The sequence below is a fragment of the Onychomys torridus genome, chromosome 8, assembly GCF_903995425.1.
Source record: "Onychomys torridus chromosome 8, mOncTor1.1, whole genome shotgun sequence".
NCBI classification, from domain to species: domain Eukaryota; kingdom Metazoa; phylum Chordata; class Mammalia; order Rodentia; family Cricetidae; genus Onychomys; species Onychomys torridus.
Genome location: NC_050450.1, coordinates 19138670 through 19163343, shown reverse-complemented (window position 1 = coordinate 19163343; position 24674 = coordinate 19138670). Strand labels below are relative to the sequence as shown.

Here is a 24674-nt window from a genome sequence, read left to right as displayed (position 1 = left end):
GGGATCAACGGGCCCTAGGTGCAAGCGCTCTCCAGGGAAACCTGCTGGCTCCGCCCTTGAAGAAGCTCCTCCCCATGACAGCAAGAAAGGGAGTGTCCAGCCGCGCATCCGCAGTTTCCTCTACAGCAGCCACTGCAGGTCCTTTGGTGTCAACGTGTCACGTGCTGGCTTCTCAGCCATTAATGGCCGCAGGCAGCTCCTCCCGATTCCCAGGGAAGCCCCGCGAGGACGGTCTGACCCGCCGGCCTCCCTCCCTTTCCTTCCCTCAATTCCGCGGTCCTACCAGCGGTCCAGACGCTCCCAGGCTCCCGCGTGCGCCCGCATGGCGCGCAACGACAGCGGTCCAGTGACCGCTCCTCGGAGGACCACTTTTCAAGGGCCGCTGCCACGTTTCCCAGCAGTGGGCCGGAGGGCGGGGCCTGAACGCGGAGGGGGCGGAGCCTTGGTCTGAATAGCGAGGATAGGTCCTGGCTACTGCGGGGCGGGGCCCGTAGAGAGCGCGGCCGTAGCATCGTGAAGTGGCTCAGCAGCCGCGAGGCTCCGCCTTTGCTCACGTGTCCTCATGCCAGCCCCGCCCCACGCCGGAAGTTCCGGTGGCGGATCGCCGACCGGGCGGAGCTGATCGCTGCGCGGGCTGCGAGAGCTAGGTGGCCGGGCGTGGAGCCCAAGCCGTGCCGCGCGGCGCCATGAAGGGCAAGGAGGAAAAGGAGGGCGGCGCGCGGCTGGGCACTGGCGGTGGCAGCCCCGATAAGAGCCCGAGTGCGCAGGAGCTCAAGGAGCAGGGGAACCGGCTCTTCGTGGGCCGCAAGTACCAGGAGGCGGCGGCCTGCTACGGCCGCGCCATCGTGAGTGCGGGGGGCGGGGGCGGGGGCGGGGCCCGATGTGCCTCCCAGTTCTGTGATTCTGGGACGATTTTCTGGCAGCCAGGACTCGGTAGCTAGCTTGTTCCCCTGGCTCCAGGATTACTGTTCCCGAGCCCAGGCATGGTTGTTTAGGAACTGGCGAGCGGGATGCTTGAGACAGGCTTAGGATGACACCAGGAACCCTTGCCCCTTGAGGGGCCCAAGTCCAGAACAGGGAGAGAGGTTCTGGGTAATGTTCACAAAAGCAGTTATAGTTAAAAGAACACAGCCAGAATCCAGAGCTCTGGCAACCCGGAAACCTCCAGTTTCTCGATCTCAGTCATGGGCTCCAGAACTGGAACATTACCCGGATCGTTGGTGGCTGTCAGCGTCCCGGGATAGAAGGATCCAGATGAGCCCACAGTCTTTATGTTGTCTGGCTTTGGTCCCTAGACCCGGAACCCACTTGTGGCAGTGTACTACACCAACCGGGCCCTGTGCTATCTGAAGATGCAGCAGCCTGAACAGGCACTTGCTGATTGCCGGAGAGCCCTGGAGCTGGATGGGCAGTCTGTGAAGGCGCACTTCTTCCTGGGGCAGTGCCAGCTAGAGATGGAGAGTTACGATGAGGCCATTGCCAATCTGCAGCGAGGTGGGCTAACAAGATGCCAGGTTGTGGGCACCTTGGGGCCAGCATTGTTGACAAGTGTAACTTAAAGTGTCCACTCCCCCAGCCTATAGTTTGGCCAAGGAGCAGCGGCTCAACTTTGGGGATGATATCCCTAGTGCCCTTCGCATTGCTAAGAAGAAGCGTTGGAACAGTATCGAGGAACGGCGCATTCACCAGGAGAGTGAGCTGCACTCTTATCTCACTAGGCTCATTGCTGCTGAGCGAGAGAGGTGAGTCGCCCCCCCCCCCCATGCTACTTCTTCGGGTTGACACTGAGTCACCAGCACAAGAGTTTATTGAAAGAACACTGGAACACGGGAAGCCCAGGAGGCAAGAGGCCTGAAATTTGGGAAGGCTCTGGCATTTTCTGGTCAGGACCATCATTGACTAGCTTCTGGTTAACTCTCAGGGAACTGGAAGAGTGTCAGAGGAACCACGAGGGTGATGAGGATGATGGCCACGTCCGGGCCCAGCAGGCCTGCATTGAGGCCAAGCACGTGAGGGTGCCCCTAGTCCACATGTGGGTCGTTGTGTGTGTGTTTTTGTGTGTGGCATGAAAAGTGCCCCAGCCTATGGTGGATCTGTTGGCCCATGCATGACATGAGTGCCCTGGTGGACATAAGGTGTGTGTGTCTGTGTGGAGGAGGATATGAGTTGCCCACACATGGCACTCAACTCTACAGGATAAATACATGGCAGACATGGATGAGCTCTTCTCTCAGGTGGATGAGAAAAGAAAGGTGAGTATTCTTTGAAGCCCATGGGCAGGTGCTGCTGAGGTGACCCTTTCAGTTGCAGACATTTTTCCCATTGTGCTATAGAAGCGAGATATCCCAGACTACTTGTGTGGCAAGATCAGCTTTGAGCTGATGCGGGAGCCCTGCATCACACCCAGTGGTATCACTTATGACCGTAAGGACATTGAGGAGCACCTGCAGGTAAGGGTCCATGGGCCTCAGGACTAGGATCAGAGATATACTTAGGTGGTTGAACACTCTGACTCTGTTGTTGCAGCGTGTGGGCCACTTTGACCCTGTGACCCGGAGCCCTCTGACCCAGGAACAGCTCATACCCAACTTGGCCATGAAGGAAGTCATTGATGCATTCATCTCGGAGAACGGCTGGGTAGAGGACTACTAAGGCCCTATGTCCTGCCTGGCACCCTGGCCCAGGAGGGTCTGGAGACAGAAGCTCCAGTCCCTGTATATAGTTTGTGTCCCTGGGCCTGCCCCCATCAGTCCTGCTGATGGGTTCTGAACTGCTCCCCTACTCGGCATACCCCTTGCTGGGCCATGAGCCTCCCCTGTCCCCCTTCTGGGTTGGAAAGCGGGTAAGGGTGGGCTGAGGTTGCTGCTGCCGCCGCCACTGTCCTGTAATAAAGTCTGTGAGCACTACATTGGCATGTGCTGGTGCAATGGGCTTGCCAGTTGCCTGTTTGGCTAGCCAAGAAAGGTAGAGATGAAGACACTAGTGTCCAGATTGAATGTGGCATGCCACCACCGGTCAGGGAAATACAGCACCTGGGAGAAGAGAGCAGAGAGATTGCTTGGAGCTTTTTGGGTCGGCCCAACCCCCACCTACCAGCCACTGACTTCACCAGCCTGGATGGTACATTCCAGGGGCCGAGCTGAAGGGGCTAGGGATGGGTATATTTCCTGTAGCCAGGCCAATGTGGTCTTGTTCGGGTGGAACTCTGGTGTCTTCTCAGGAGGGTAGAGGAACCAGCGCTGGAGGAAGGAGTGTAAAGTTACTCTTGTGTGCTGTGGACTACAAACTCCAAACTTCAGCTCCTACCCTTGTAGCTTTGTACTGACCTTCCGACCATAAATCACCTCTGAGAAACCAGGGCCATGCCAGTGGAAGGGTACCCCCGATCCAGCTCCTGTGGGGTCAGTTGTGAATGATGAACAAAGTATGTATGGGCTTCCCCGAATGTGTTTTGAAGAAGCACCCACCTGCAATTCCAAAGCTGTAAGCAAGGGTGGTTCCCAGTAGACGAAACGGAGGTGGAGAATAATGCTGGAATAGTGATGCCCACTCAGTAAAGTTGTTGTCTCCAAAAAAGTACAGGGTGTCTGCCAGCAGAGAAGGTGAGGGGCAAGAGTACTGGCAGCAGTACACTGCTGGGTGTCCCATCCCCAGAGCTGTCCAGGTCTGGCTCACCATTGCCTAGTGATGTGGGATCCTGGGGGTGCAGCAGCTGCTCCACATATTCCTGGAAGGGCAGGTCCACTACGAGGAGGGGCAGTCAGGGACTGGTCAGGCCTGCCTTTGGGATCCTGGCAAGCAGGCAGGCCTTGAAGGGTGTGATAGCTCACCTTTCTGGTAGGAGTAGGTGTTGGCTGTACTTAGGCGAACAACATTGTCCCCAAACGAGGCCAGCAGGTTTTCCCGAGAGCACAGGGCCCTGAACCTCTAGGATTGGAGGATAAAAGAACTGAGCAACTGGTCAATCAGGATTAGTTGCCCACATGGGTACAGATACTCACCGAATTGTCCGTGAGTCCCTGTAATATGACCGGCTTGAGGAAGGCATATCTAGGGGAGGAAGGGCAGTGAGTTGAACCCTGCAGGGGCCTTCCTGTACACCAGGCAGTGAAGGTATGACCTCCGCAGCCAGAAGATCATGCTTAGGGGTATGCCCAGACTAATGCTGAAACTGGGGGCAGGGACACATACTGCTGCATGAATTCGTTGTATGTGAGGTGTGCTCGGCGTTCCACACTGCAGCGCTCTTCCTCCATCACTGCTGCTACAGTCCCCAGCCAGCTTCGCTGCCTGCGGGGACAACAGGTTAGCGCGACCTGCCAGGGCTCTAAGTTGTGGCTCCATCCAGTGCATTCTCTGCTGCTCACCATCCCCCTTCGCCAGAGCCAGGCAGGACCACAGCCACCATCTTCCATAGTACAAAGACCAAAAGCGGCACTGGCCATCTAGCCGCCGCCATGAACATGCCGATGTAGGCGCGCAGCACGCTGGGAATTCCGTCGACACTTGCGTAACCACGAGCCATTGGCCTACCGCCCCGACCGCCGGAGCCGCCGGCAAGCAGCAGCCGGCAAGCAGCAGCCAGCCGGGCCCAGGAAGCCTCCTTCATACACACACACACCATCCCCCTTCAATCATTTCCTCAAGGCGGAGTGTGCATTGTGTTAAGCAGCCATTGGCTATTGCGGGTTACCATGGCTACAGCGCTCCTACCGGAAGTTCCCGCCTGCGGCGCAATCAAAGTGACAACTGGCTTAACAGCAGCTCCTGCTTTTTATTGGGTTAACAGGTTGCAGCCGCCTTCCATCCTGATACATGGGATGGGTAAGCGGCTGTGAGCCTAGTCAGGTGGACCTCAGGGTCGAGCAGAGGAAGCTGCCTCAGCCTCAGGGAAGGCCGCCAGGTCAGGAGTATTCACAGAGATGGCCGCAGCCTGCAGGGCAGTGGGAGCTACCTTCCAGCCATTTCATGATGTGCTGAAGATGGCCACCATGACTGCAGCCCTGACACCACACGAACAGTCCTTTAACCACATGATGGCAGACAGCACACATGCTGGCACAGCGGTGGCACCTGGGAATGGGAGGGATTGTTCAGTTGGGGGGTTCTGCGCTGCCTCCCTCCCAAGCCCCCCAGTCCTGTCACTGCACCTGTCGCAGACCCAGCCACGGCTGCTCATGGGCCGCTTGCAGTGACTACAGTTGACGTGTAGAGTGGTGGAGGCTTGGTTGAGGCAGCTAACTGCCCTGCTGGTGCTGAGCTTCACCACCTCATTGGACACATTCCAGAGGCAGAAGCGCTGCAGCAGATCGATGTAGGATGTGTACCAGTGCTCCTGGGGGAAGGAGACAGGCTCAGGTTAGTGCTTCCAGGCAAACTGAGCAGAGAAGGAACCGGCTCAGATGAGGGGACAAGTAGCTAGTCCAGGGACAGCATCCCTGACCCATCACACACCTGGGTCTGCTCGTCGATGTCCTTGCGCACTCTCTCACCCAGCACAATGAGAACAGATACAGCCATCTGCACATCGCCCTGCTCAGCGTAGAAGTGCAACATGTCCCGTACCAATACACTGAAGAAGTCAGGGGGCAGGCGGCTATCATAGAGAGCATGAGAGACAGAAAGGAGGGAAGAGGAGGAATCCACTGGTGCCAACGAAGCTGTGTCTGCCTCATTGCCGCTTACGTGTGGAGAGTCAGCTTTGTCCTGCAGATGTTCAGGCCCGGATGGTGTATCCACAATCTCATGACGCAGTGGGAAGGCCTCCTGTGGCAGCACGTATTCCTGCTCCTCGGCTGAGAGGCAGGGGTGAGGAAAGATGGACCTGAGCCTAGGCTTCCCACTGCACTCAGCTCCCACTCACAGAGCCATGCTTTGGGGGTGACTCTCTGTACCAACTCTACCTCACCCAGCCCCACTCACGGTGCACGTGTTCGGTGTCCAGTGGGTACAACTCATCCTCCTCTCCTTCTACATCACCCAGCAAGTAGTCAGCAGGCACATCACTCCCCTCAGTTTCCTCGTTATCTGCCCAGCAGGGAAGGGAGGTCATTCAGGGCGTGGATCCCCAGCCCTGTTCCCATCAACATCCCTGCCTACCCTCGTTGGTGAGGAGTGTAGCTGAAGAATCAAGCAGAGCTGTATCACTCCGTGTGTCCCCTTTGCTGCGATCTAGTCGTGTCTCACTGCCCAGCCCTGGGCCCATATCCTTCAGATTGAAGCTAGAGGTAGGGAAGGTTTGTGGGTGGCTGGGCCCCAGCAATACACCGGGGGGGGTGTTGGGGGAGGGCAGGAAGTGGCCAAGGATCTACCTGTTCATGAGTGGTAGGCCACAGGAGCTGCCTTTGCCGACACTGTGGTTGAGATTGGCAGAGGACACCAGGCCAGGGCTACAGTAGATAATCCGTAGCATGGTCCATGTCTGTGCCACCTAGGGATAGGCATCAACCACTTATGGGTCCTGGGCACCTAGCACCCAGGCTGGCCCCCATCTCCTGGGCAGAATCATGTACCAATCCATGTCCTGAACCACCCCCACTAAGGGAATTGTGGCACATAGAAAAAGCACTGTCTCCACCCTCTAGTAACACAACTGTGAAGCACCTGGCGCTGGGGTTAGCAAGGGGAGAAGAGAGATGGCATGCAGAAGGCAGCTCCACCACCAAGAGTGAGCAAAGGGTTGGGGATTTAGCTCAGTGGTAGAGCGCTTGCCTAGCAAGCGCAAGGCCCTGGGTTCAATCCTCTACTCCACATACGGAAAAAAAAAAAAAAAAAAAAGTGAGCAGAAGAAGGGGCTTTGGGCATTTGACTCCCTAGGCCTCCACCCCTGAGGTTGAGCCAGGGTCTGGGCTACTCTGGCCCACATGATCTTTACACTGTCAAATACTTTGCCAAAGGTAAAGCGACTGCCCAGAGCAGTGGGTGGTTGTGGGTATGGTACCCCACTGCAGCAGCAGTCTCTGACCCAACTCATGGCCCTGGACCCCGAGCCCACATACCTGGTTGCGGCCAAGCTCCCGAGCCACTTTTGCATTGTGATCACAGAGCTCAGCTAGTGGCCGACCAGCCAGAGCATAACGCTCAGCTGTATCCACAAACCAGCTCATGCTGCCTCCACCAGACTCTGTCTCAAAGACACTGAGTGCACTGGAAGCCAGGCCAGAAAACGGTTCAGCAGGATCTAACTTGCGCTTGAAGAAGATGGGATGGCGCCGGTCACCAGTATAGGGTTTGCGCCCAGATTCAGCAGCCACCAGGCTCTCCTTAGCAGCAAAGGCCAGGTCCCCAAAGAGGCCATAACAGAGGCCCTCCGGGTTGGCACGCTCAACAGGCTGGCTGGCATCACGAAACAGGTGCTGGCATAAGGTGCTGTCCTTGGAGCCAGAGAGTAGGAAAGAGGGGTCATGTGGGTGGCGCCAGGCAATGCCTGTTGTGACATCACGGTGCTCTTCAAACATAGCAGCTGGCACAAAGGGCCGGCGTACATCCCACACATAAATGTTGTGGTCTACCATCATGGAACAAGTGGCCAGGTGATGGCGGCACTCAGGCCGCCACTTAACTCGGGCCACCGAGGCGATGGTCTGCACACAGTGCATCTCCTTGGCACGATGTGTTGTCATGTCCCAGACCTTCACCATCTTGTCTCGTCCACCTGTGGCCAGCCAGCCCCTGTGGAGAAGGTTTCCACTTAAGCTCTCAGTGACCTCTCCTAGGGGAAAGGAGACCCTGCCACACCCCAATGTGTCTTGTTCCTCCAGCCTTAATGCCCCCCTCACCCCTACACCACACCTGTCCTCTGGATGCCAGTCACAGCAGAAGACAGGCCCATTGTGGGCTGTGAACATCCTTTCACATCGATCAGGTCGGCGGATGTCCCAGAGCTGGACGTTGCCATTCTCAAAGGTGGAGGCAAAGGTAAAGTAGTCTCGGATACTGAACTGCACATCCCGTACACTCTCAGATTGGCCTGTGGGCATGCATCAGTAGAGACGTGAGAGAGAGGACTGGCTCTCGGGGGACTGGGGAGCCCTTGAAGTGGCTGGAATGGTGTCATTCACCAGCCTTGGCCAAGCTAGGAAGCACAGAGGACTGAGGAAACACCATCAGAATCTGCCTAGGGTGGATCTCTGAAGCCTAGTCAGAGAGAGCATGCCAGGTAGTTTCTACACAAACTCCCACACCTCAATTCCTTGGATTCTGTGAGCACTGAGGGTATAGGAGCCCAACCCAGCTGGCTGTCTACACTTCCCTAGGGCCAAGGCTCGTGAGACCATATGAATGGAAGAGGAGGTTACCTCACTCTCTGCTCAATACCTCTGCCAGCTGCCTAGTTAGCCCCAAAGAACCGAAGAGCTCAGAGACCATATCTACCTTAGCAGACTACAATATCAGGAGTCTGCAGGTGCAGCATCTAGTCTCCCCCGCCACAGACAGCTCAAGATCCGTCTTAACCCACACATTCTCCAAGGCTCAAGGCTCCTTGTGCTTCACTTAGTCTTATTAAGACCCAGGGCGAGCAAGTTCAGGGCTGCAGCCAGCCAGCCAGGCCTGCTGTGAAAGGAGCTTTGTGTGCTTCCCACCTCACTCTGCATCCCTGGGCTGAGTCCTTGATAGACTAGTAGATTCGCTGCAATGAGGCAAGCTGACCAGGTGAGGAAAAGGGAAGAGACTCAGCCACTCACGGTGCTGTGTCTCCAGCTCCCAGCTATTCCCATCACCTACACCCAACGCTCACTCTCAATTCCCACCGGTCTGACCTCTTGTCTCTCCCCCACCAGCAGTGCTTGGGCTCATCCTTCACTGGGACCAACCTTCCCCCTCTCCACCCACTCTTCCAGTGCTGTTCAGCCTCTGGGAGTGCACATTTCAGTCTGCTTGCAAGACTAACAGCTACAGGAACACACATCTACCCCAACCTGTGGGCCTCACCAGAGAAGGTGCTGACAGAGTCCTTTCTGCGGAGGTCAAAGCACTTCATGAAGCCATCCTGAGAGCCACTGAGCAGCACATGGGCCTCCGTGGGGTGGAAACAGACTTTATTCACTGTGCGCTTGTGTTCTGTGAACAGCTGGTCCTGCTTGTTTCGGGATGGCCGACCTAGGTTCCACGTAACCACCACACCATTGGTGGCTGCTGTGGCCAGCAGATTCTCGTCCATCTGGTGCCAGACCACATCAGCACAGCTCAAATTGAGCGATGGCTTCCGGCCCACACGCAGATTCAGCTTCTCTACAAACTGCTCCTCCTCAATGGCATAAATCTTGAAGATACTTCTGCCTGCCACAACAACCTGGGCTGCATCACGGCACACACTGATGGCATTAGCTGGTGCATCCAGGTGGCAGTGCATGGTACGGCCTGTCAGTGCACTGCCACTCAGGGCTGTGGTAACTCGGGACATCTTTTCCATGGCGGCACAGGGATCGGGGGCAAGAGGTCAGTGAAATGTGCTGGCCTGGTCAGCCATAGTGTCCTAACCGTTCTGTTTGTCCTCTCGAACCTTTGGCCTGAGATGGTCCACCAATCAATCACCATCACAGGAAGGTTCAAATTCATTGGAGTTCTCCAAAAGGCTCCATAGCTAACCTGAGGCTCGTCAGCACCGTATCTGACTTCCCCAGATCCTATGTGGTCAATCCTCCATCAGTGAGATCCTGGATGCTACTAGACCCTTGGTAGGTCGATCCCAGTGTGGAGAAAAGTGGCTCCTGCCTCGGAGGATTGCGGGGCTTCCAAGAGGAACGAACAAACGAGAGGAAAGGGTAGAGGAGCTGGAGGGGTCCGGAGGACTGAGTTTAAAGACCTTAGGAGGCAGAAGAGAGGCCACAAGCACTAAGTACAGGTATCTGGTTGCACCGGGCAGCGGAAACTGCGGGACCAGAACTAGGTGCTGGGAAAACTTCGGCCTCGGTCGCACTCCAGACATTTACCGAAAGCAGCGTTCCTCAGCTACCGTACCGGAAGAGACTCACCTATTTCCCGCCCATTACCGGAAGTGGTCCTTTCTTATTCTTGTCTCTCCGGAAGTGGGCACAAACTCTTATCCCATACCATAAAGGTTCCATGTGTGCGCACCTTTTGGCCAAGCGAACGGACTAGAATTGGGTTCATCAGGCTCCCTGGTTCTGCCTTGGTGATATATTGTTTGTTCGTTTAGGGGTGTGTGTGTGTACAAAACAAGTTCTCTACCAACTGGGCGTGTGTGTGTGTGTGTGTGTACAAAAATGTGTGTGTGTGTACAAAAATGTGTGTGTGTACAAAAATGTGTGTGTGTGTGTGTGTGTGTGTGTGTGTGTGTGTACAAAACAAGTTCTCTACCAACTGGGCTATTTTACCGGTGATCTTAAGTGCCTCCACTCTGCCTATCCTACTCCCTACACATCCTTTCCCCACGGAACTCAGATGCCGCTTCCGCAGCGGTCCTGGGTCCATCATCTCCTGCTCTGAACCCCGCACAAGCAGCCTGGTATCTTTTCTACTCAAGGTCTTTACTGCACTGTGACTAATCCCAGACACCTGGCCCTGACCATCCTGGTGCACCCATAGCTGTGCGTTTCTTGGCTCCCCTTTTCTTAGTTTGCTTCTATCCCAGCTTCCTTCCCACTGATCACTTTCCTTCCTCTTCCACAGTTTCACAAGCTATGGAACTGTGCCTTCTATCTATGCCTTCTACCCCTGCAGAATGTGTCTCCTTTCCAACCTTCAGCACTTGGCTCAAATGCCTACCTGCTTAGACCATCTCTCCTACCCCAAACTAATATGGCCTCCTTTGTCTATTGCAGATTTTTTGTTTTGCTTTGTTTTGTTTCGAGACAGGGTTTTTCTTTGTAACATCTGGGAACTCAATCTGCAGACCAAAACTCACAGAGATCCGCCTGCCTCTGCCTCCTGAGTGCTGGGATTACAGGTGTGGGCCACCACCGCCCAGCTCGACCTATTGCGGGTTTTATGTCTATTTTGTGTTGTTACCTCAGTTTTGGTACTTTCAGGGCCTGACAGCCAGGTCTGTCAGTGGCTAGGTTTAGTCTTAGTTGCCCTTTCTCTTGGGGTGGGCACAGTAGTCTTAGTCTTCTGGCACACTATGATCTTTTATTTATTTAATTTTTCCTCTATTTAATTTTTTTGTGTGTATGTGTGCCTATATGAGGTTTTGTTTTTTTTCTCCTCGAGACAGGTTTTCTCCGTGTAACAGCCCTGTCCGTCCTGGAACTCACTTTGTTGTAGCATGAATCTTAAAATGTCTTATTAATAAAATCAAACCTGATGTCAGATATTGGGGTGAATGCTGGAAGATCAGAGAAGCAGAACAAGCCACAGCTTCCTCACCTCACCAATTCCTCAGCTGATCCTGTTTCCTCAGACTGGAAGCCTCTCAGTCCTCATCCAGAATGAATCTCAGCTGAACTCCTCGAAAGCCTGAAAGCTTAACCAGATAAATGCTTCTAGTTTCTGGTCTTCACGCCTTATATATCTTTCTGTTTTTGCCATCACTCCCTGGGATTAAAGGCTCACTTCTTGGGATTAAAGGTGAGTGTTACCATGCCTGGCTGTTTCCAGTGTGGCCTTGAACTCACAGAAACCCAGGTAGAACTCTGCCTCTGGAATGCTAGGATTAAAGGTGTGTGCTACCACTGCCTAACCTCTATGTTTAATATTGTGGCTGTTCTGTCTCTGACTCCAGATAAGTTTGTTAGAGTGTACAATATTTTGGGGAACACAATGCTGCCACATTTTGTAGATCAGGCTGGCCTCGTACTCCCAAAGATCTGCCTGCCTCTGCCTCCTGAGTACTGACTGTGTGTGAGTTTTTATGTGCACCGGATCCATAGGAGGCCAGAGGGCATCAGATCCCCCAGAGCTAGAGTTACAGGAAGCTTAAAGCCATCTGATGTGGGTGCTGGGATCTGAACTCCAGTCTTCTGCAAGAACAGTAAATGCTCTTAACCACTGACCCACCTCTCCAGCACCACTGCAATCTTTTAGAACATCCCAATCCCTCATTTAGTGACCCTGTGTAATGGACAAGGCTCATTGCTGCTCTTCTTGAAGGGTGGTAGGCTAGACCCCAGATCCTTTGAAAGGAATAGACATACTGACATCAGCCTCATTGTTCCCTTTTGTGCATTGAGGGCAGAAGAAAACTTTTGTTGGTCAGTTACTAAGGTTCCAGTCCAGCCCTGGGCCTTCAGCCTCTACATGTTTATGGAAGGAATGAGTGACTTCAATGAGTTGAGAGAGGCAGGAGAACCCAGCGACCTGGGCCATCCAGAGCAGGTTTAACCATTACAACTTGGTCTAGTGACCAAAAAACACCCCAGACTCCTGTTTTTACAACTTTTTTAATATATATTTTTATAAACAGGTCACGTGATAAAATAGCACAAGAAACACTTACCAAATATAAGGTTATATCTTCCGCATATACAGGAGAATGAGGTCGTTATGTACAATAAGAAAATGATTTTAGGGGTTGGTTGGTTTTGTTTGTGTTCCTCTCTCCCCTTAAATTTTCCTCCTACAGTCATTGGAAATATCACAGCTTCAGTTGCATTAATACTTTGGGCAAATGGACAGCTTCCCCCTCCCTGTTGGGGGCTATGGGAAGAAGGGCTGAAGAATCTGGCTCCTGACCACTTCAGCCTGGAGCCTCCCTGGCCAACACTTCAGGGGCAGGGAACTCTTTGGGCTGTTGAACTCTTTTTGTCAACAGCATCTCTCTCTCTCTCTCTCTCTCTCTCTCTCTCTCTCTCTCTCTCTCTCTTTCCTTCTGGCTCTCTGGGAATTAGCTACTCTCTTCCAACCAGATAGGGATTTCCCAAGATTGGTTGTGGGTGCTGTGTCTCCTGGGGCTCAAGGTTGGGGGGGGAAGGGGTTCCCGGTCCCTTTCTCAGCACTGCAGCACTGCCACACATATGCCAGGATCCCCTAGGACTTCCAAATGTCTTGGGATCTGACAAAATATGGTTACAGCCCATTTGGACAGGCAAAGGTTTTGGAAGCTGGGAGAGGTAAAGGAGGACTAGAAACAAGTCGTCCTTCCTTGGGGTGGGAAGAGTGTGCTGGCCACCGGAAGATCAGAATCACTGGTCAGTGCTGACCCTGACCTTTGGCCAGGCCCTCTGCAGATTCCACCTGAGGAGACCTATCCAGGGTGAAGCACAGTGCTGAGAGGCCTGAGCTCAGCTGGGGTAGAGGCTGGAGTGGGCCGGCTGCTCCCAAGGCCTGACAGTCTTGTGGGTGGCTCCAGATTGGGGTCTGTCAGGTGCCCATCCACCCTTGCACTTGAGTGGATGGGCACCAGTTAGGCTAATGTTGATTATTTCAAGGTCTGCATCCTCCTAAAGCTGTCCCAGCCTGGCCAGGGCCCAAGGATCTGTAGGCCAGGGGGAAAGAAGGGGATGGGGGGCACAGAGGACAAGAACTGACCCATATGGCAACAAGGAAGAAGGGAAGCCACTGGGTCAGGTGGGCATGGGGGAGTTGGGCTCCTCAGGGGGCCATGGCTTTGGCAGTGGCCTGTGACGCCTTATATCCCTTGGAGGGCTCCAGGCGCGGTGCAGTGGAAGATGTGGGAGGCCCTGGGGGCTCTTCCAGGCCCCTGAGTCCTGGGGTACCAATCCCTCCATCCCCTTGGGCCCTGCCCGGGATGGGGGACAGCGGGGAGAGGCAGAGAGCAGAATGAGGTGGGGAAGGCAGTGAGGGCGTCTGCACTCAAAGCATCCCCCAAAGGACCTAGACCCCCCAGAAGGCGGGCGAGAGATGGCGGCGGCTGTGGCATGGTGGAGGGCGGGCGTGCAGTGCGGGCACGAGGGGCATGCACAAAGTCCCCGAGTGTGCGTGCGTGCGTGGGGCTGGCCCCTCTGTCTCTTGCCCCAGGCGGGGATGGAGCAGCGGAGCAGAGGGGCAAGGGAGGCACGGGGCGGGGTTTCCCTCTGCTTGCCCCGCCTCCAGCGCAGGGCCGAGAAGTGGTGCTCCGGCAGGGATGGAAGAGGGGCTACTGCCCAGGGCGTGGCCGGTTCCCGCGGCCGGTGGGGAAGCCCGCGCTATTCAATGACGAGGCAGCGCGGCAGGTGCTGCGAGAAGTACTTGAAGAGCTCAGGTGTGGCTCCAGGGCAGTTGGTCAGCTCCAGCTCCTCCAGCTCTTGAAGCTGCACGAGGCCGGATAGCCCCGTGGTGGTCAGAAGCGGGCAGCCTGCAAGCGCGAGGCATCGGGGCAGCCGCTCAGCAGCTCAGCTCCGCCCGGCAGGGGTGGACTGGGCTGGGCAGGAGGGCAAGGCTGCAGAGGTCAGCGGCCTGCTGGGGGTGGGTCCTTCAATAGGCTTAATGAGGTGGGACCTGTACTGGGCGTGGAGGGGTGAGAATCTGACAAGGTGGGCGGGACCCACATCAGGGCGTGGACCACAGGATGAGCGGGGACTGGCTAGAGTTCGCCTTTCCTCTCACCTGGTACCTGGGACGCGATTTGCCAAAGCCTGAAGTGACTCTCTCTGCATAAGGGACCTCATGGGAGTCAGACTGAGTGGGCGGCACTGCCCACGAGGCATGCAGGGGTTCTCACCTGCTAGAGACAAGAGTCGCAAACTCCTCATGGCTAAGAGGTGCTTCAACCCGAAGTCCTGCACCTGGGCGGAAATGGGAAGAGGTTGTGTTAACTATTTCCACTTGCCTGGGAGCCCCTAGAGAGGCAGGAAGTGAGAGTTCAAAATGAAGATGGAAGCGGAGCTTGGAAGCACCTATGAGGGCTTTAGGGGATCCGAAGATTCCGTTTCGTTTGGTTGGTGGGCGTAGAGGGATCTGAATGGGGCCCAGTGCAATTCAAGAACTGTTTGGATGGTGCTAGCCTCCACCCTATGCCACCCACCGCGTTTCAATTTCCAAATCCCTGGGGGCATGGAGGTACCTGGCAGCACCATCGCAGGTAGAGGCTGCGGAGGGACGACATGGTGGATAAATAGCTGAGGCCGGTGTCCGTGATGCGTACACACCTGTGGTTGCACCAGAGGGGGGACTGCCCACCTTTAAATCACTTCACTCCGTCCCCACCTAGGCCCCTCCCTCCTTTCCAGAAGTGTTCCTTCAGCAAGCCCCTGCCCCACCCATCACTGCCTTATCCTGGTCCCGCCTATACCTGCCCTCCCTGTGACTTCCCCTTTCGGAATATGGCTTTTCCTCCAGGCTATGCTAAAGTTACTCTGACTTTGGGCACTCTATTCTCCGAGGCTTTCCCCATCCCAGGAGCCCGTGGAATGGTACCACCCACTCTAGGCTTCCAGTTCCTGGAGATCCCGCCAGTACCAGCCTGGAGTATAGGGTATGTGCACCTGTCCAGCACGAGCTCCTCCAGGCGGTGCAAGTCACAGGCCACATACTCTAGTGCCATGTCAGTGATCCGAGGACACCAGGAGAGGTCAAGGCTGCGCAACTTTCGCAGATTCTCAGCTACAAGCTCCACTCCATCATCAGTGACCTTAGAGCAGCCTGAGAGGCTGAGTGAGGTGAGGTTGGGCAGACTGTGCACCACATTGACCACCCCATGGTTGGTTATCTCCCAGCAAGAGAGCAGGCGCAGCGTGTGGGTGCTGTGGCCCTGGCGTGCTGTGAAGTAGGCCAGTGCAGTGTCAGTCACGTGGTAGGCCTGAAGGCTTAGCTCTGCCAGGTTGGGGAGAAGTTGTGAGATGGCAGCAATGGCATCGTCCGCCACGTTGATGCAGTCGCTGACGCTCAGTGAGGTGATGCGTGCACTGAGGCTGGACCACAGGCCAGCCTCAGTGAAGTCGTTACAGCCCGACAGCTCCAAGCGTACCACCCCCTGCATCTGCTCCAGCATCACCTACAGGCAGGTACAGACCAGAGGCCAGACTAAGTCAGCTCCCCCACTCACACCTGGTGCCCATCTGGCCAGGGGTGATGAGAGTTGCCTATGCAGAGAGGAAGAAGCTTCTGGGAATCTGGAAGCAGTGGTCTCTCAGGTGTGCACTTGTGCAAGCAGGCATCAAGCTGAACTCCAAGGAGTGCACTTAAACTGCTTGTTATGCTTTGCCAATATTCCAAAAGAGAGGCAGGGCACAGGGACCCATGAGCCAGGGCTTGGTTGGCCTGTGCCGGTGTTTGGAACAGATGATTGGAATATTAAAATTACAATCCAGGTCCTGGGGGGAAAACAGGGCAGAGTGCCCAGATGCTCCTTCAACCCTTGCTCCTAGGAGACTCTCAGCTGTCCCCTCTCTCCCTCCCATTCCCTCTGGCATCCCACTCACCAAGGCCGGCTTCACTAGCAAGCACAAACCCACATGTAATAGATTACTTTCCTGCTCCAACCTTGAAATCTTAATCTTTGTTTGTTTGTTTTTTTGAGACAGGGTTTCTCTGTAGTTTTGGTGCCTGTCCTGGATCTCACTCTGTAGATCAGGCTGGCTTCAAACTCACAGAGATCCAGCTGGCTCTGCCTCCTGCGTGCTAGGATCAAAGGCATGCGCCACCACCACCCGGCTGAAATCTTAATCATTTTTTAACAAGACCACATTGTCACTTTGCATTGGGCCCTGACAATGCCATCCTTGCTACGTTTTGTCCTACTTATACCTGAGCATCCTTTTGGCCCCTCAACCTCCCATGTCCATAGGGTTGCTACTGCCTGTGCCTGCCCCTCCAGCCCTGTTCACTCCTAGCCAATTTTGGGACACACCTCTAGGCCAGCGTCAGTGATGGTGGAGCGCTTGAGGCTCATGGCCTTGACTCCCTTCTTAGAGAGAGCATAGTTGTCGATGAACTCACAGATGTCTAAGTCAGAGACACCAACTAGGCAGAAGCCCTCAAAGCCTCTAGCGGCGAAGCCCTGCAGGTTCACAAACTCCTTCTCGCCTCCAGGCAGCACGTTGTACAGCTCCTTAGCATGCAGTACAGGCGTGAGGCCTGCCCAGAACTTGGGCTGGTAGAGCACGCGCCGCCAAGCCTTGCACACCTGGGCTAGTATGCACTTCTCACATGCTGAGAAATACCAGAAGAGCCCATTAAGAATCTTCTCATCTGTGGCCAGTGGTGGCCGCTCCACTGGGGGTCCAGGAACTGGGCCTGAGGCTGGTCCACTGGCTGGGGGGCATGGCCCCCCGGCCAGAGCGACCCGAGACAGTGGTGTAGCCAGGCTGGGAGGTGGAAGGGTGGGTGGGGGTGGTGGCTGGCAAGGGCGGTTCTTGGCAGCAGGTGTGCCCTTGGTGATGCTAGCTGCACCTAGGCCGTTGGGCTGGCCAGGCAGCTTCACCAGGCCATTTCGAGGCAAGCATGGAGGCTTGGGGTCACCATCGATACCTGGGCTCGACATTTTCCTTGCACGTTCTGTGGATGAGATAGGAGGAACAAATGAGTCTGCTGGTCTCTGGAGGAGCTAGAGAGCTAGCCCTTTTCTCATCTTTGAGCATCCTCTCCCACAGCATTTCCAGGACCACTCAACAGAAAGAATCCTAGCACATGCCTTTCTCTGACTGCACAAGAGGCAGGCTGGTCAATATTCACAGATAGCCCAAACGTCCACATCCTCCGTTGTATTCACTGGCTCAGGCTGCACTGCTCATAGCTGCTTTCTGATGCTTTGATCCCCATTCAAGGTTAGGGCGAGATGGAGTCCTTAATTCCTCCCTCCACCTCTGCTCTCTTGATGCCCACTACTGGGGCGTACCCTGCTGAGCAGGATCAGGAAAACTGAAGAAAAGTTCTATAGCAGTCTTTGACTCCTCCTTCATGGGCTGCCAGCAGCCCTCAGAGTCACAGGCCAGCTCCCAAGAATCTATGCATCTCTAGTAAGCTGTGGCACTCAGGCATCTTCCCATAGTTGACTATAGTACCAGTAGAGTGATAACTGTACACATGCTTTTTAAAAATAAATAAAATTTTCTGTGTATAAGTATTTTGTTTGCATGTACGTATGTGTATCACATGGCTGCCTGACATCTGTGGAAGTCAGAAGAGGGCATCAGATCTCCTGGAACTGGAGTTACAAGCCCCCATGTCCTCTGTAAAAGCAGCCAGTACTCTTAGCCACTGAGCCACCTCTCCAGCCCTGCTGGACACATGCTGTTTAATCCTCCCCCCAACCCAATGAGGATGGTGCTGTGATAGCTGTTGTACAAACAAGGAAGTGGAGGCCAAGGCCAAGTGAACTGCCTGTTTGAGGTCATGGCTAGTAGTTAAGTAATAGAGCTAAAGTTTGGACCAGAGCTGTAGAAGGAAGGTCATGTGGAAGGCCAGGGTCACCTGCCCATAAAGCAAGTCTGGATCACTACTCATATCAGCTCCCCTCAGATTCCCAGAGCTGCAACTGGCTAGCAGAGGGCATTGTGAATGGACAGCATGGAGGAAAAGGGCAGTGAGATTCTCATAATGTCATGGCCATCTGCTCTGCATTCCAGATATAAAACACCATGTCCACCACTGCCCAATATTCAGAAAAGAGGTAGTTTTTTTTTTTTTTTTTTTTTCACTTGCAGATTCAAATGCAACACTCTGGAGTCCAAATGGCCCCTACTGTGGTTTTTTTTATTTTTTATTTTTTTTGAGACAGGGTTTCTCTGTGTGGCTTTGGTGCTTGTCCTGGAACTCACTCTGTAGACCAGGCTGGCCTTGAACTCACAGAGATCCACCTGCCTCTGCCTCTCGAGTGTTAGGATTAAAGGAGTGTGTTACCACCACCCATTCCCTACTTTCTGTGGTCTTGGTTAGCCATTGGTAGTTCCATTTCCTCAACATGAAATCTGGGAGGTGACATCACAGAATCTCTCCTGTGGGAGGGATTTATAGTTTGTGGTAGAGTAGGGCTTGGATGTTTTTTTCTGAGTACCAGAGCTGACCCAAGGGCAAGACATGATCTCCCTTCCTGTAAGTATAAGTGATCCCAGAACTGAGATGGATCCACAGGTGAGTTGTTAACTTCCTGCTCTACAATCTCAGGGGAGTCAGCAAAAGTTTCTTCCAGGTCCTCTATAATACCCTCACACCTGGTTCTCTGTTATACCCTCATATCTGATTTCAGTGGGTCATAGCCTCACCAGGGAGTCTTGCACAATATCAAGGGGTGTGTGAGGAAGCTTTCTAGGGGTGGGCACTGGAATATGCAAACCCTCAGAAGAGAAGGCCTCATGTTACCTTTTAGGTTGAGACCCCCTTCTGGAGCTGCAGGGCCAAGGAAGCTGGCCACTCATTTTTACAATCTGGCTTGACACAAAAGAAAGTGGGTGAGAACTACCAGGATGGAGACCTCCCTCTGTTTTGCTGGCTTTCTATACTGCACAGGTATCCTGTCAGTGTCCCACCTCTGGGGAGAGGAAATACTCTGGGCTGGAGTCTCCCCCAGAACATGGTCCTCTTGACCAATAACCTACCTCCGTGACTAAGGATGGTCATTGGCAGCCCACCCCAGGTCCTCAGTACTCTCTCCCTGTTACTCCCCTCCTCAATATGTCTCTGGGACCTGGGTAGTAGGCCAGTTTTCCCTGAGGGAGGTTTTCAGCCTTTGGACGCTCTTTTGTGTTCAAGAACAGGCATCAGCGGGTACACAAAAGCCAGGAGTGCGGTAGCTAACACTCCAAATGCACACTAGGACAATCCCATATTTCAGTTTCACAGCAGACATCCCGGTGTGGGGGTAGCCACTATTGTTACCCCAGACTTTATACAACAAACCTGAGCCTCTGAGGAGCTATAGTTACGTGCCATGACAAGGGAAGTCTGAAGTGTGGTTACTCCAGTTCCCTGAGAGCAATATAGGGAAGGGGGCCTGTTGCAGTACAGCAGCGTCCATGACGAGAAAGGATAAGGTTCTTCCTTGACTGCTCCAGTTCTTGTCCAGCACCACCCACATTCCTAGGAACTGCTGAAGAGGGAGACGGACAGCTGCAGCCACAATACCGGCCGCATCCCTGACGCGCGGTCTAAACCTAGACCGCCCATCTAGCCCCAGCCACTAGGCGCAGACCCAGCGCTCTCGAAGCCTCGAGAACAGCACCATGGACAGCTCCCGCACTCATTGGGGTCAGCTGGGCTTACTGCACCACAGACAGAGAGGAGCGGAGGAGGGATGGATGATCCGTGGCTCCGACAAACCCAGCTCCACAGGAAGAGGCAGGGGGAGAAGCCGCCCGCTTGGCTAGGATCCGGAGGAGGCTGCGGAGGCGGTGCCAGGGGAGAAATAATCCAAGAGCTGTACCGATTTAGGCTGAAAATGCTCCCAGCCGAGGGTGTGCACGTGGAGTGCCTGAGTTGCTGGGGGTGTGTGGGGGGGAGATGCACGTGGATGCCCCGGGCATCTGTGGGGCTCCTTCCTGCCCCTTGCTGCAGCTCTGAACTCACATTTGCAGAAGCACACGATCCCCTTCCTACCTTCCAGGCTTAGGTCAAGGAGGTGAAACCAGGCCAGACTCTGTCTAAATCCCCCATCCAGGCCCTTGCCCTTGATGGAAGCCACATCTCCATAGAGGCAATCCTGCTGGTCCCCAGCTTTGTGCTTAGGGAAATTCTCACGGATTCTCTCACTTATGGCATGATTAACCAAGCCCAGGAACCCCCTGTACTGTGGTTCAAAAATGGAAACAGTTACACCTGGACCCAAGGAAGGGCTGAGGCTTTCAGAGAAAGCTGAGCACACAGTGGAAGACTGGAACCTTCTAGGTAAGCAAGAGGTTATTGAGGGGTTCTAGCAAGGATCCCTCTGCTTGACCTTGCTATCTAGCCAGCTGGTGACCTAGGGTCTGCTCCCAGGTGTTGTAGAAACAGGATCTCATTATGTAGCTGAGGCTGGCCTTGCATTTGCTGCAAATCCTGCTACTACCTCACGTGCTGGATTACAGATATGCACTACCATGTCCAGCTCCAGCCCCTTCCTGATGCTGCAACTCCTCTCTCCACACAGGGTGGCTCCTGTAGCCTGTTTGGAGTTGCCTGCTAGGAAGGGAATCGATCACAGACTAGGTCATTCAGGCTGCCTCTCCCTTCATGGGCGAGCACCTTGGGAGCTAATATTGGGGAGAGGCCTTCTGGAATGATGGCTGAACCTCACAACACTCAGTCTCAGGCCCAGTATGTCTAGTGCTCAGTTTGGAGTGGAATTCTGGGTCAGCTTGAGGCTGCAGAGGAGCGTGAGGTCCCTGAGTCTAGGAGGAGACAGTGGCAATGTCCTCAGCTGCCATGCCTTCATCAGCTCAAGTGTCATCAAGGCACCCCACGGGAGAGCTGACTGTGGTCTTCCATCTCCCTAGGACTCACTGTGGACATAAGGAATATGGTGGGTATAGCAGGGCTTCTGGGGAAGCTCCAGAACTTGGTGGTTTCCAGGTTAACAGTCCACAGAGCCTGGTGCTGAGCCACAGGACTTGCCTTTTCTGCGTTTCCAGTCACTGGGCCCCGAGACCCAAGTAGCTTCACAGCCTAACTTCCAGCACTGACTCCTTGCCCAGTCGGGCCTCTGCCCCTTTAGTTCTCTTCTCCTGTCCCTATCGCCTGGCCAAATGGGGGCCCTGCTTGTTCCGTAGGCTGTCTCAGTCGCCTGCCTCCATAGCTAGGATCCCTCATACTCTGGAAAAAGTGCCTTCAGTGTCACAGGGGCTGTCATTGCCATCTGTCTCTTCCCCGGCCCGGTAGCGTGGCTGGTCAGTGGGGTAGGAGCAGTTCAAGAACTTGATCCAAGTACAACAGTGGTCAGGATTTCTAGAGAAGGAACTAGATTGGGGTCAGTAACTGCCCCCCAGTCCCTGTGAGCTTGAGGTGCAGATACTGGGGAGGGGGGCTCTTGCAGCTCTATTTTTGGCTAAGCCCCCCTCTGGAGTTTCATGGCTGAAGAATATGGCTGTCTGTCCCCCTAAATCTGGACTGAACCCAGAAGAAACAGGAACCACTGAGATGATGGGAGGAAGGAGGAGGAGGAGGAGGAGGAGGAGGAGGAGGAGGAGGAGGAGAAGGCCCTGCACTCTCAGCACCTCCTGCCTCATTTCTGTCTGGAGCACCACTAGGGAAAACAAGGCTCAGAAAGGGATCTTCCTGAAGCCGCATAAGCATGCAACTTGTCCCAAGACCCCAGGGCTTTCTGAGTCCCAACCCCTCAGACCAGGAACACATCTGTTGCATTTTGCTTCTCTTTCTTGTGCCTCACTAGGTCCTATGTCTTCCTGCGATCTGGCTAGTGGCCTCTGCACACAGTTCTCATCCAGCAGGATCTCTTCTATAACCCTGAAGTCCTAAAGATCGCAAACCACATGCCCACCAATGTCCCACTTCTCATGGCTGTCAGTCCAGGGACTCTTCTCTGTCTCTGACACAGTCATCTCTGGGAGCACCAGGTCAGGATGGAGGCCACCTTGGATGCTGGTTCCTGGCCTATATGGAACCTGCCCTGATCAGCTCCTCATGCTTGGAAAAAAATAACCAAAATACTCCTATCAAGCTCAGTCTGTCGTGGTCGCCCCGGGGACTGGGGTGACAAGCAAGGTAGCTGGATCGGGGGCACAGTGACAGTGCTCTGACTCAGGCACGTTCACATCCCTGCTACTTTGCACGTGTCAACAGCAGCGTTCTCTTTCCACCCCCTGCTGCAGCAGCCTCTGGGGACATACCAGGGATTTCGGGATGGGGAGACCCTTGGCCCAGGAGGTTCATAGGCCTTGAGAAGAACCCACGTTGATGCTCCAGCAGACTGAGGCTCTGCAACCCAGCTAAGGGCAAATGGCCACAAGGCACTGGGGAATAGATGCTGGGCTTTTGCTTATCAGGTCTCTCCTGTTCTGGAGAATATGGGGCCTCCAAGAGGTAGGCCTGAGGCTCCTTCAGACACCTGCCAAATGCAGCCCAGCTCACTCTCTGCGGCCCGTTTGGCCGTTGGACCACTAGCAGGGAAAGCTCAGGGCCATTCACTGGCCAGACCTTGCCTTGCTACCACCCCACCCTTTTCTGTGCCAATCCTGGAAGGTACATCAGTGACTCCCACAGGTGAGGAGAGTTGAACGACACCAGCCAGAGGCCCCTTCCCCTGTTTCTGTCTCAATCTCTCAGGGCTTCCTGGGTCTAGATCCCTTATACCCAGAAGCACTTGCTTTAACCTCAACAATGGGAGACAGGACCCATTCGGGTGTCAGGAAGTGAGTATTTGGGAGAAGGGGTGAGTGCATATGTATCCAAGACTCAAGAGAAAGGGGGGCTGGGGAGTCAAGTAGTGAGGGCTGCAGGAAATGGGACAGCTGGATCCTGGGGTATCTCAGTACCACCCATGTTTTCAACCTTGAATCTCCCCCTCTCTCCTCCTAATGGCTCCCAGCCCATCCCTCAGGCCACTTCTAGGCGGGACAGCCAGGCTCCGGCAGGCTTCTGACCTCATCTAGGCAGCCCCTAATCATACAGGCTCCCTTCCCAACCCCCACCTTCTGCTCTGTCCAGCATTTCTTCAAAGTGATGGGCTGGAAGAGCGGGTCCTGTGTCCAAAAGGGCGCCAGGAACGCCCGAACAGACCCTGGTCGGTGGGCCATGGTACAAGATGGCAGTGGAAGGCAGGCCTCAAGGAGGGAGCAGGTGAAGTGGTATCTGCCATCTGCTCCTGGGAGGTCAGCTGCTGGCTCAGGCTGGGAGGGGCTAGTAGGAGGGCTGCTAGGCCAGATCCAGGCCTCAACAGTGCAGCCTTCTCTCCTGGGATGATGCTGGGGAGGATCCCCCACCGACCTAACATCCCAGAAGGACATGGAAGCCCTGTTCAGCAATCTCAGGGTGCCCATTCCCCATTTTGAAGCCTTCCAACCTTGGCCAAAGCCCATTGCCTTCTCTAGAACCAAAGACATGCCAGCCCACTCCCTCTGCCTCCCTGTGGGTGGCAGTTCTATACCAGCTCATGTCCAGAAGGTGTCCAGGGCCCGTAGGCCACATATCCACATGGCTCCTCCCGTTTAATTGTATCAACACCTGTCACGTCCTCCAGTCCGCCCGAGGCTCATAGAGCTGGAGTGGAGAGAGCCCAGAGCCAAGCCAGAAGGAGTGGGGGCTGACTGCCTGCAATTCCGCGTCCTCGCAGCTACCGTGCTTCCTCTCAAGCGGTTCCGCGGTACCGACCCACAGCCTGACCGCCTTGCCAGTGGCGAGCGGGGTGCGATCAGGCCGGCTGCTGGGGCTAAGGGCTGTGGAGCGACCCGCTGGCCCTGCGGCCCGAGGGTGAGATGGGGAAGGGGCTGCGATTACGTAAGCCCTGCTCAGGCGGCGGCGGCCGCGGCGCAGTCCCAAGTCCCCACCCCGCCCCCTCCTCATTGTAGCCTCCGCGGAGGCAGTGGCCCGACCTGGACCCTCCCCTCCCCGCAGCCTGGCCGCGCGCGCACACACCTTACCTCGGCCAGGGCTTCTGGCTCATGCCACGCTGTCCGTCGGGCGACCTCGCGTCATGGGGGAGCCCAGCACCAGAGCCGCCAAACGCGGAGGCGGCCGAGGTGCTGGACTGGCTAGCAGGGCCCGACTGCGCCCCGCGCCCGGCGCTCCGCGCCAGGGCCCTCTCGGCAGAGCCCAGAGCGGAGCTCCCCGGTGGGAGAGGATCTGCCGCCCTGAGCCTCCCACCGGGGAGGCTGAAGCTGTGCCCAGATAAATAAGGCCGCTTTGCAGGGAGCCCGGCGGGCGCCTCCTCCCTCCCCTTGCCCTCCTCCCTGCGCTCCTCCTCCGCGCTC

At 55.2% G+C, this 24674-nt stretch overlaps 4 protein-coding genes across 4 annotated transcripts; 1 reads left to right on the top strand and 3 right to left on the bottom strand.

Moving 5' to 3' along the window:
- The first annotated feature begins 587 nt into the window (after positions 1 to 587).
- Positions 588 to 2908, top strand: Stub1 (STIP1 homology and U-box containing protein 1). Its single transcript, XM_036194727.1, has 7 exons — positions 588 to 845; positions 1296 to 1494; positions 1577 to 1742; positions 1922 to 2009; positions 2196 to 2252; positions 2334 to 2450; positions 2527 to 2908. The coding sequence occupies exons 1-7, from the start codon at positions 687 to 689 to the stop codon at positions 2650 to 2652; spliced, it is 912 nt and encodes a 303-aa protein (XP_036050620.1). The 5' UTR covers positions 588 to 686; the 3' UTR covers positions 2653 to 2908.
- On the bottom strand, positions 1790 to 4613 carry Jmjd8 (jumonji domain containing 8). Its single transcript, XM_036194725.1, has 9 exons — positions 4368 to 4613; positions 4192 to 4290; positions 4002 to 4050; positions 3831 to 3927; positions 3676 to 3744; positions 3468 to 3587; positions 3327 to 3394; positions 3105 to 3239; positions 1790 to 3032 (listed from the first exon to the last, which is right to left on the bottom strand). Exons 1-9 carry the CDS (start codon positions 4607 to 4609, stop codon positions 2952 to 2954), a joined length of 960 nt encoding a protein of 319 aa, XP_036050618.1. The 5' UTR covers positions 4610 to 4613; the 3' UTR covers positions 1790 to 2951.
- A 141-nt stretch (positions 4614 to 4754) lies between these two features.
- Positions 4755 to 9979, bottom strand: Wdr24 (WD repeat domain 24). The gene is made up of 9 exons (XM_036194721.1): positions 8932 to 9979; positions 7792 to 7969; positions 6999 to 7671; positions 6312 to 6430; positions 6100 to 6221; positions 5923 to 6027; positions 5455 to 5795; positions 5151 to 5335; positions 4755 to 5073 (listed from the first exon to the last, which is right to left on the bottom strand). The coding sequence occupies exons 1-9, from the start codon at positions 9410 to 9412 to the stop codon at positions 4905 to 4907; spliced, it is 2373 nt and encodes a 790-aa protein (XP_036050614.1). The 5' UTR covers positions 9413 to 9979; the 3' UTR covers positions 4755 to 4904.
- Positions 9980 to 12322: 2343 nt separating this feature from the next.
- Positions 12323 to 24670, bottom strand: Fbxl16 (F-box and leucine rich repeat protein 16). The gene is made up of 6 exons (XM_036195447.1): positions 24345 to 24670; positions 16688 to 17334; positions 15324 to 15832; positions 14903 to 14987; positions 14561 to 14624; positions 12323 to 14194 (listed from the first exon to the last, which is right to left on the bottom strand). The coding sequence occupies exons 2-6, from the start codon at positions 17318 to 17320 to the stop codon at positions 14046 to 14048; spliced, it is 1440 nt and encodes a 479-aa protein (XP_036051340.1). The 5' UTR covers positions 17321 to 17334; positions 24345 to 24670; the 3' UTR covers positions 12323 to 14045.
- Between the last annotated feature and the right edge of the window lie 4 nt (positions 24671 to 24674).

Coding starts and splice junctions, on each gene's coding strand:
- Stub1 (XM_036194727.1), top strand. CDS start 687: ATGAAGGGCAAGGAGGAAAAGGAGGGCGGCGCGCGGCTGGGCACTGGC. Junction 2,253..2,333: donor AGGTGGATGAGAAAAGAAAG/GTGAGTATTCTT, acceptor ATTGTGCTATAG/AAGCGAGATATCCCAGACTA. Junction 2,451..2,526: donor ACATTGAGGAGCACCTGCAG/GTAAGGGTCCAT, acceptor CTGTTGTTGCAG/CGTGTGGGCCACTTTGACCC.
- Jmjd8 (XM_036194725.1), bottom strand. CDS start 4,609: ATGAAGGAGGCTTCCTGGGCCCGGCTGGCTGCTGCTTGCCGGCTGCTG. Junction 4,051..4,191: donor TACAACGAATTCATGCAGCA/GTATGTGTCCCT, acceptor TTCCTCCCCTAG/ATATGCCTTCCTCAAGCCGG. Junction 3,240..3,326: donor AGGTGATTTATGGTCGGAAG/GTCAGTACAAAG, acceptor TCCTTCCTCCAG/CGCTGGTTCCTCTACCCTCC.
- Wdr24 (XM_036194721.1), bottom strand. CDS start 9,412: ATGGAAAAGATGTCCCGAGTTACCACAGCCCTGAGTGGCAGTGCACTG. Junction 6,431..6,998: donor GGGAGCTTGGCCGCAACCAG/GTATGTGGGCTC, acceptor GCCTATCCCTAG/GTGGCACAGACATGGACCAT. Junction 6,028..6,099: donor TACACTCCTCACCAACGAGG/GTAGGCAGGGAT, acceptor CCTGCTGGGCAG/ATAACGAGGAAACTGAGGGG.
- Fbxl16 (XM_036195447.1), bottom strand. CDS start 17,320: ATGTCGAGCCCAGGTATCGATGGTGACCCCAAGCCTCCATGCTTGCCT. Junction 14,988..15,323: donor GAGGAGCTCGTGCTGGACAG/GTGCACATACCC, acceptor GTGCAACCACAG/GTGTGTACGCATCACGGACA. Junction 14,625..14,902: donor ACCTGCGATGGTGCTGCCAG/GTACCTCCATGC, acceptor ATTTCCGCCCAG/GTGCAGGACTTCGGGTTGAA.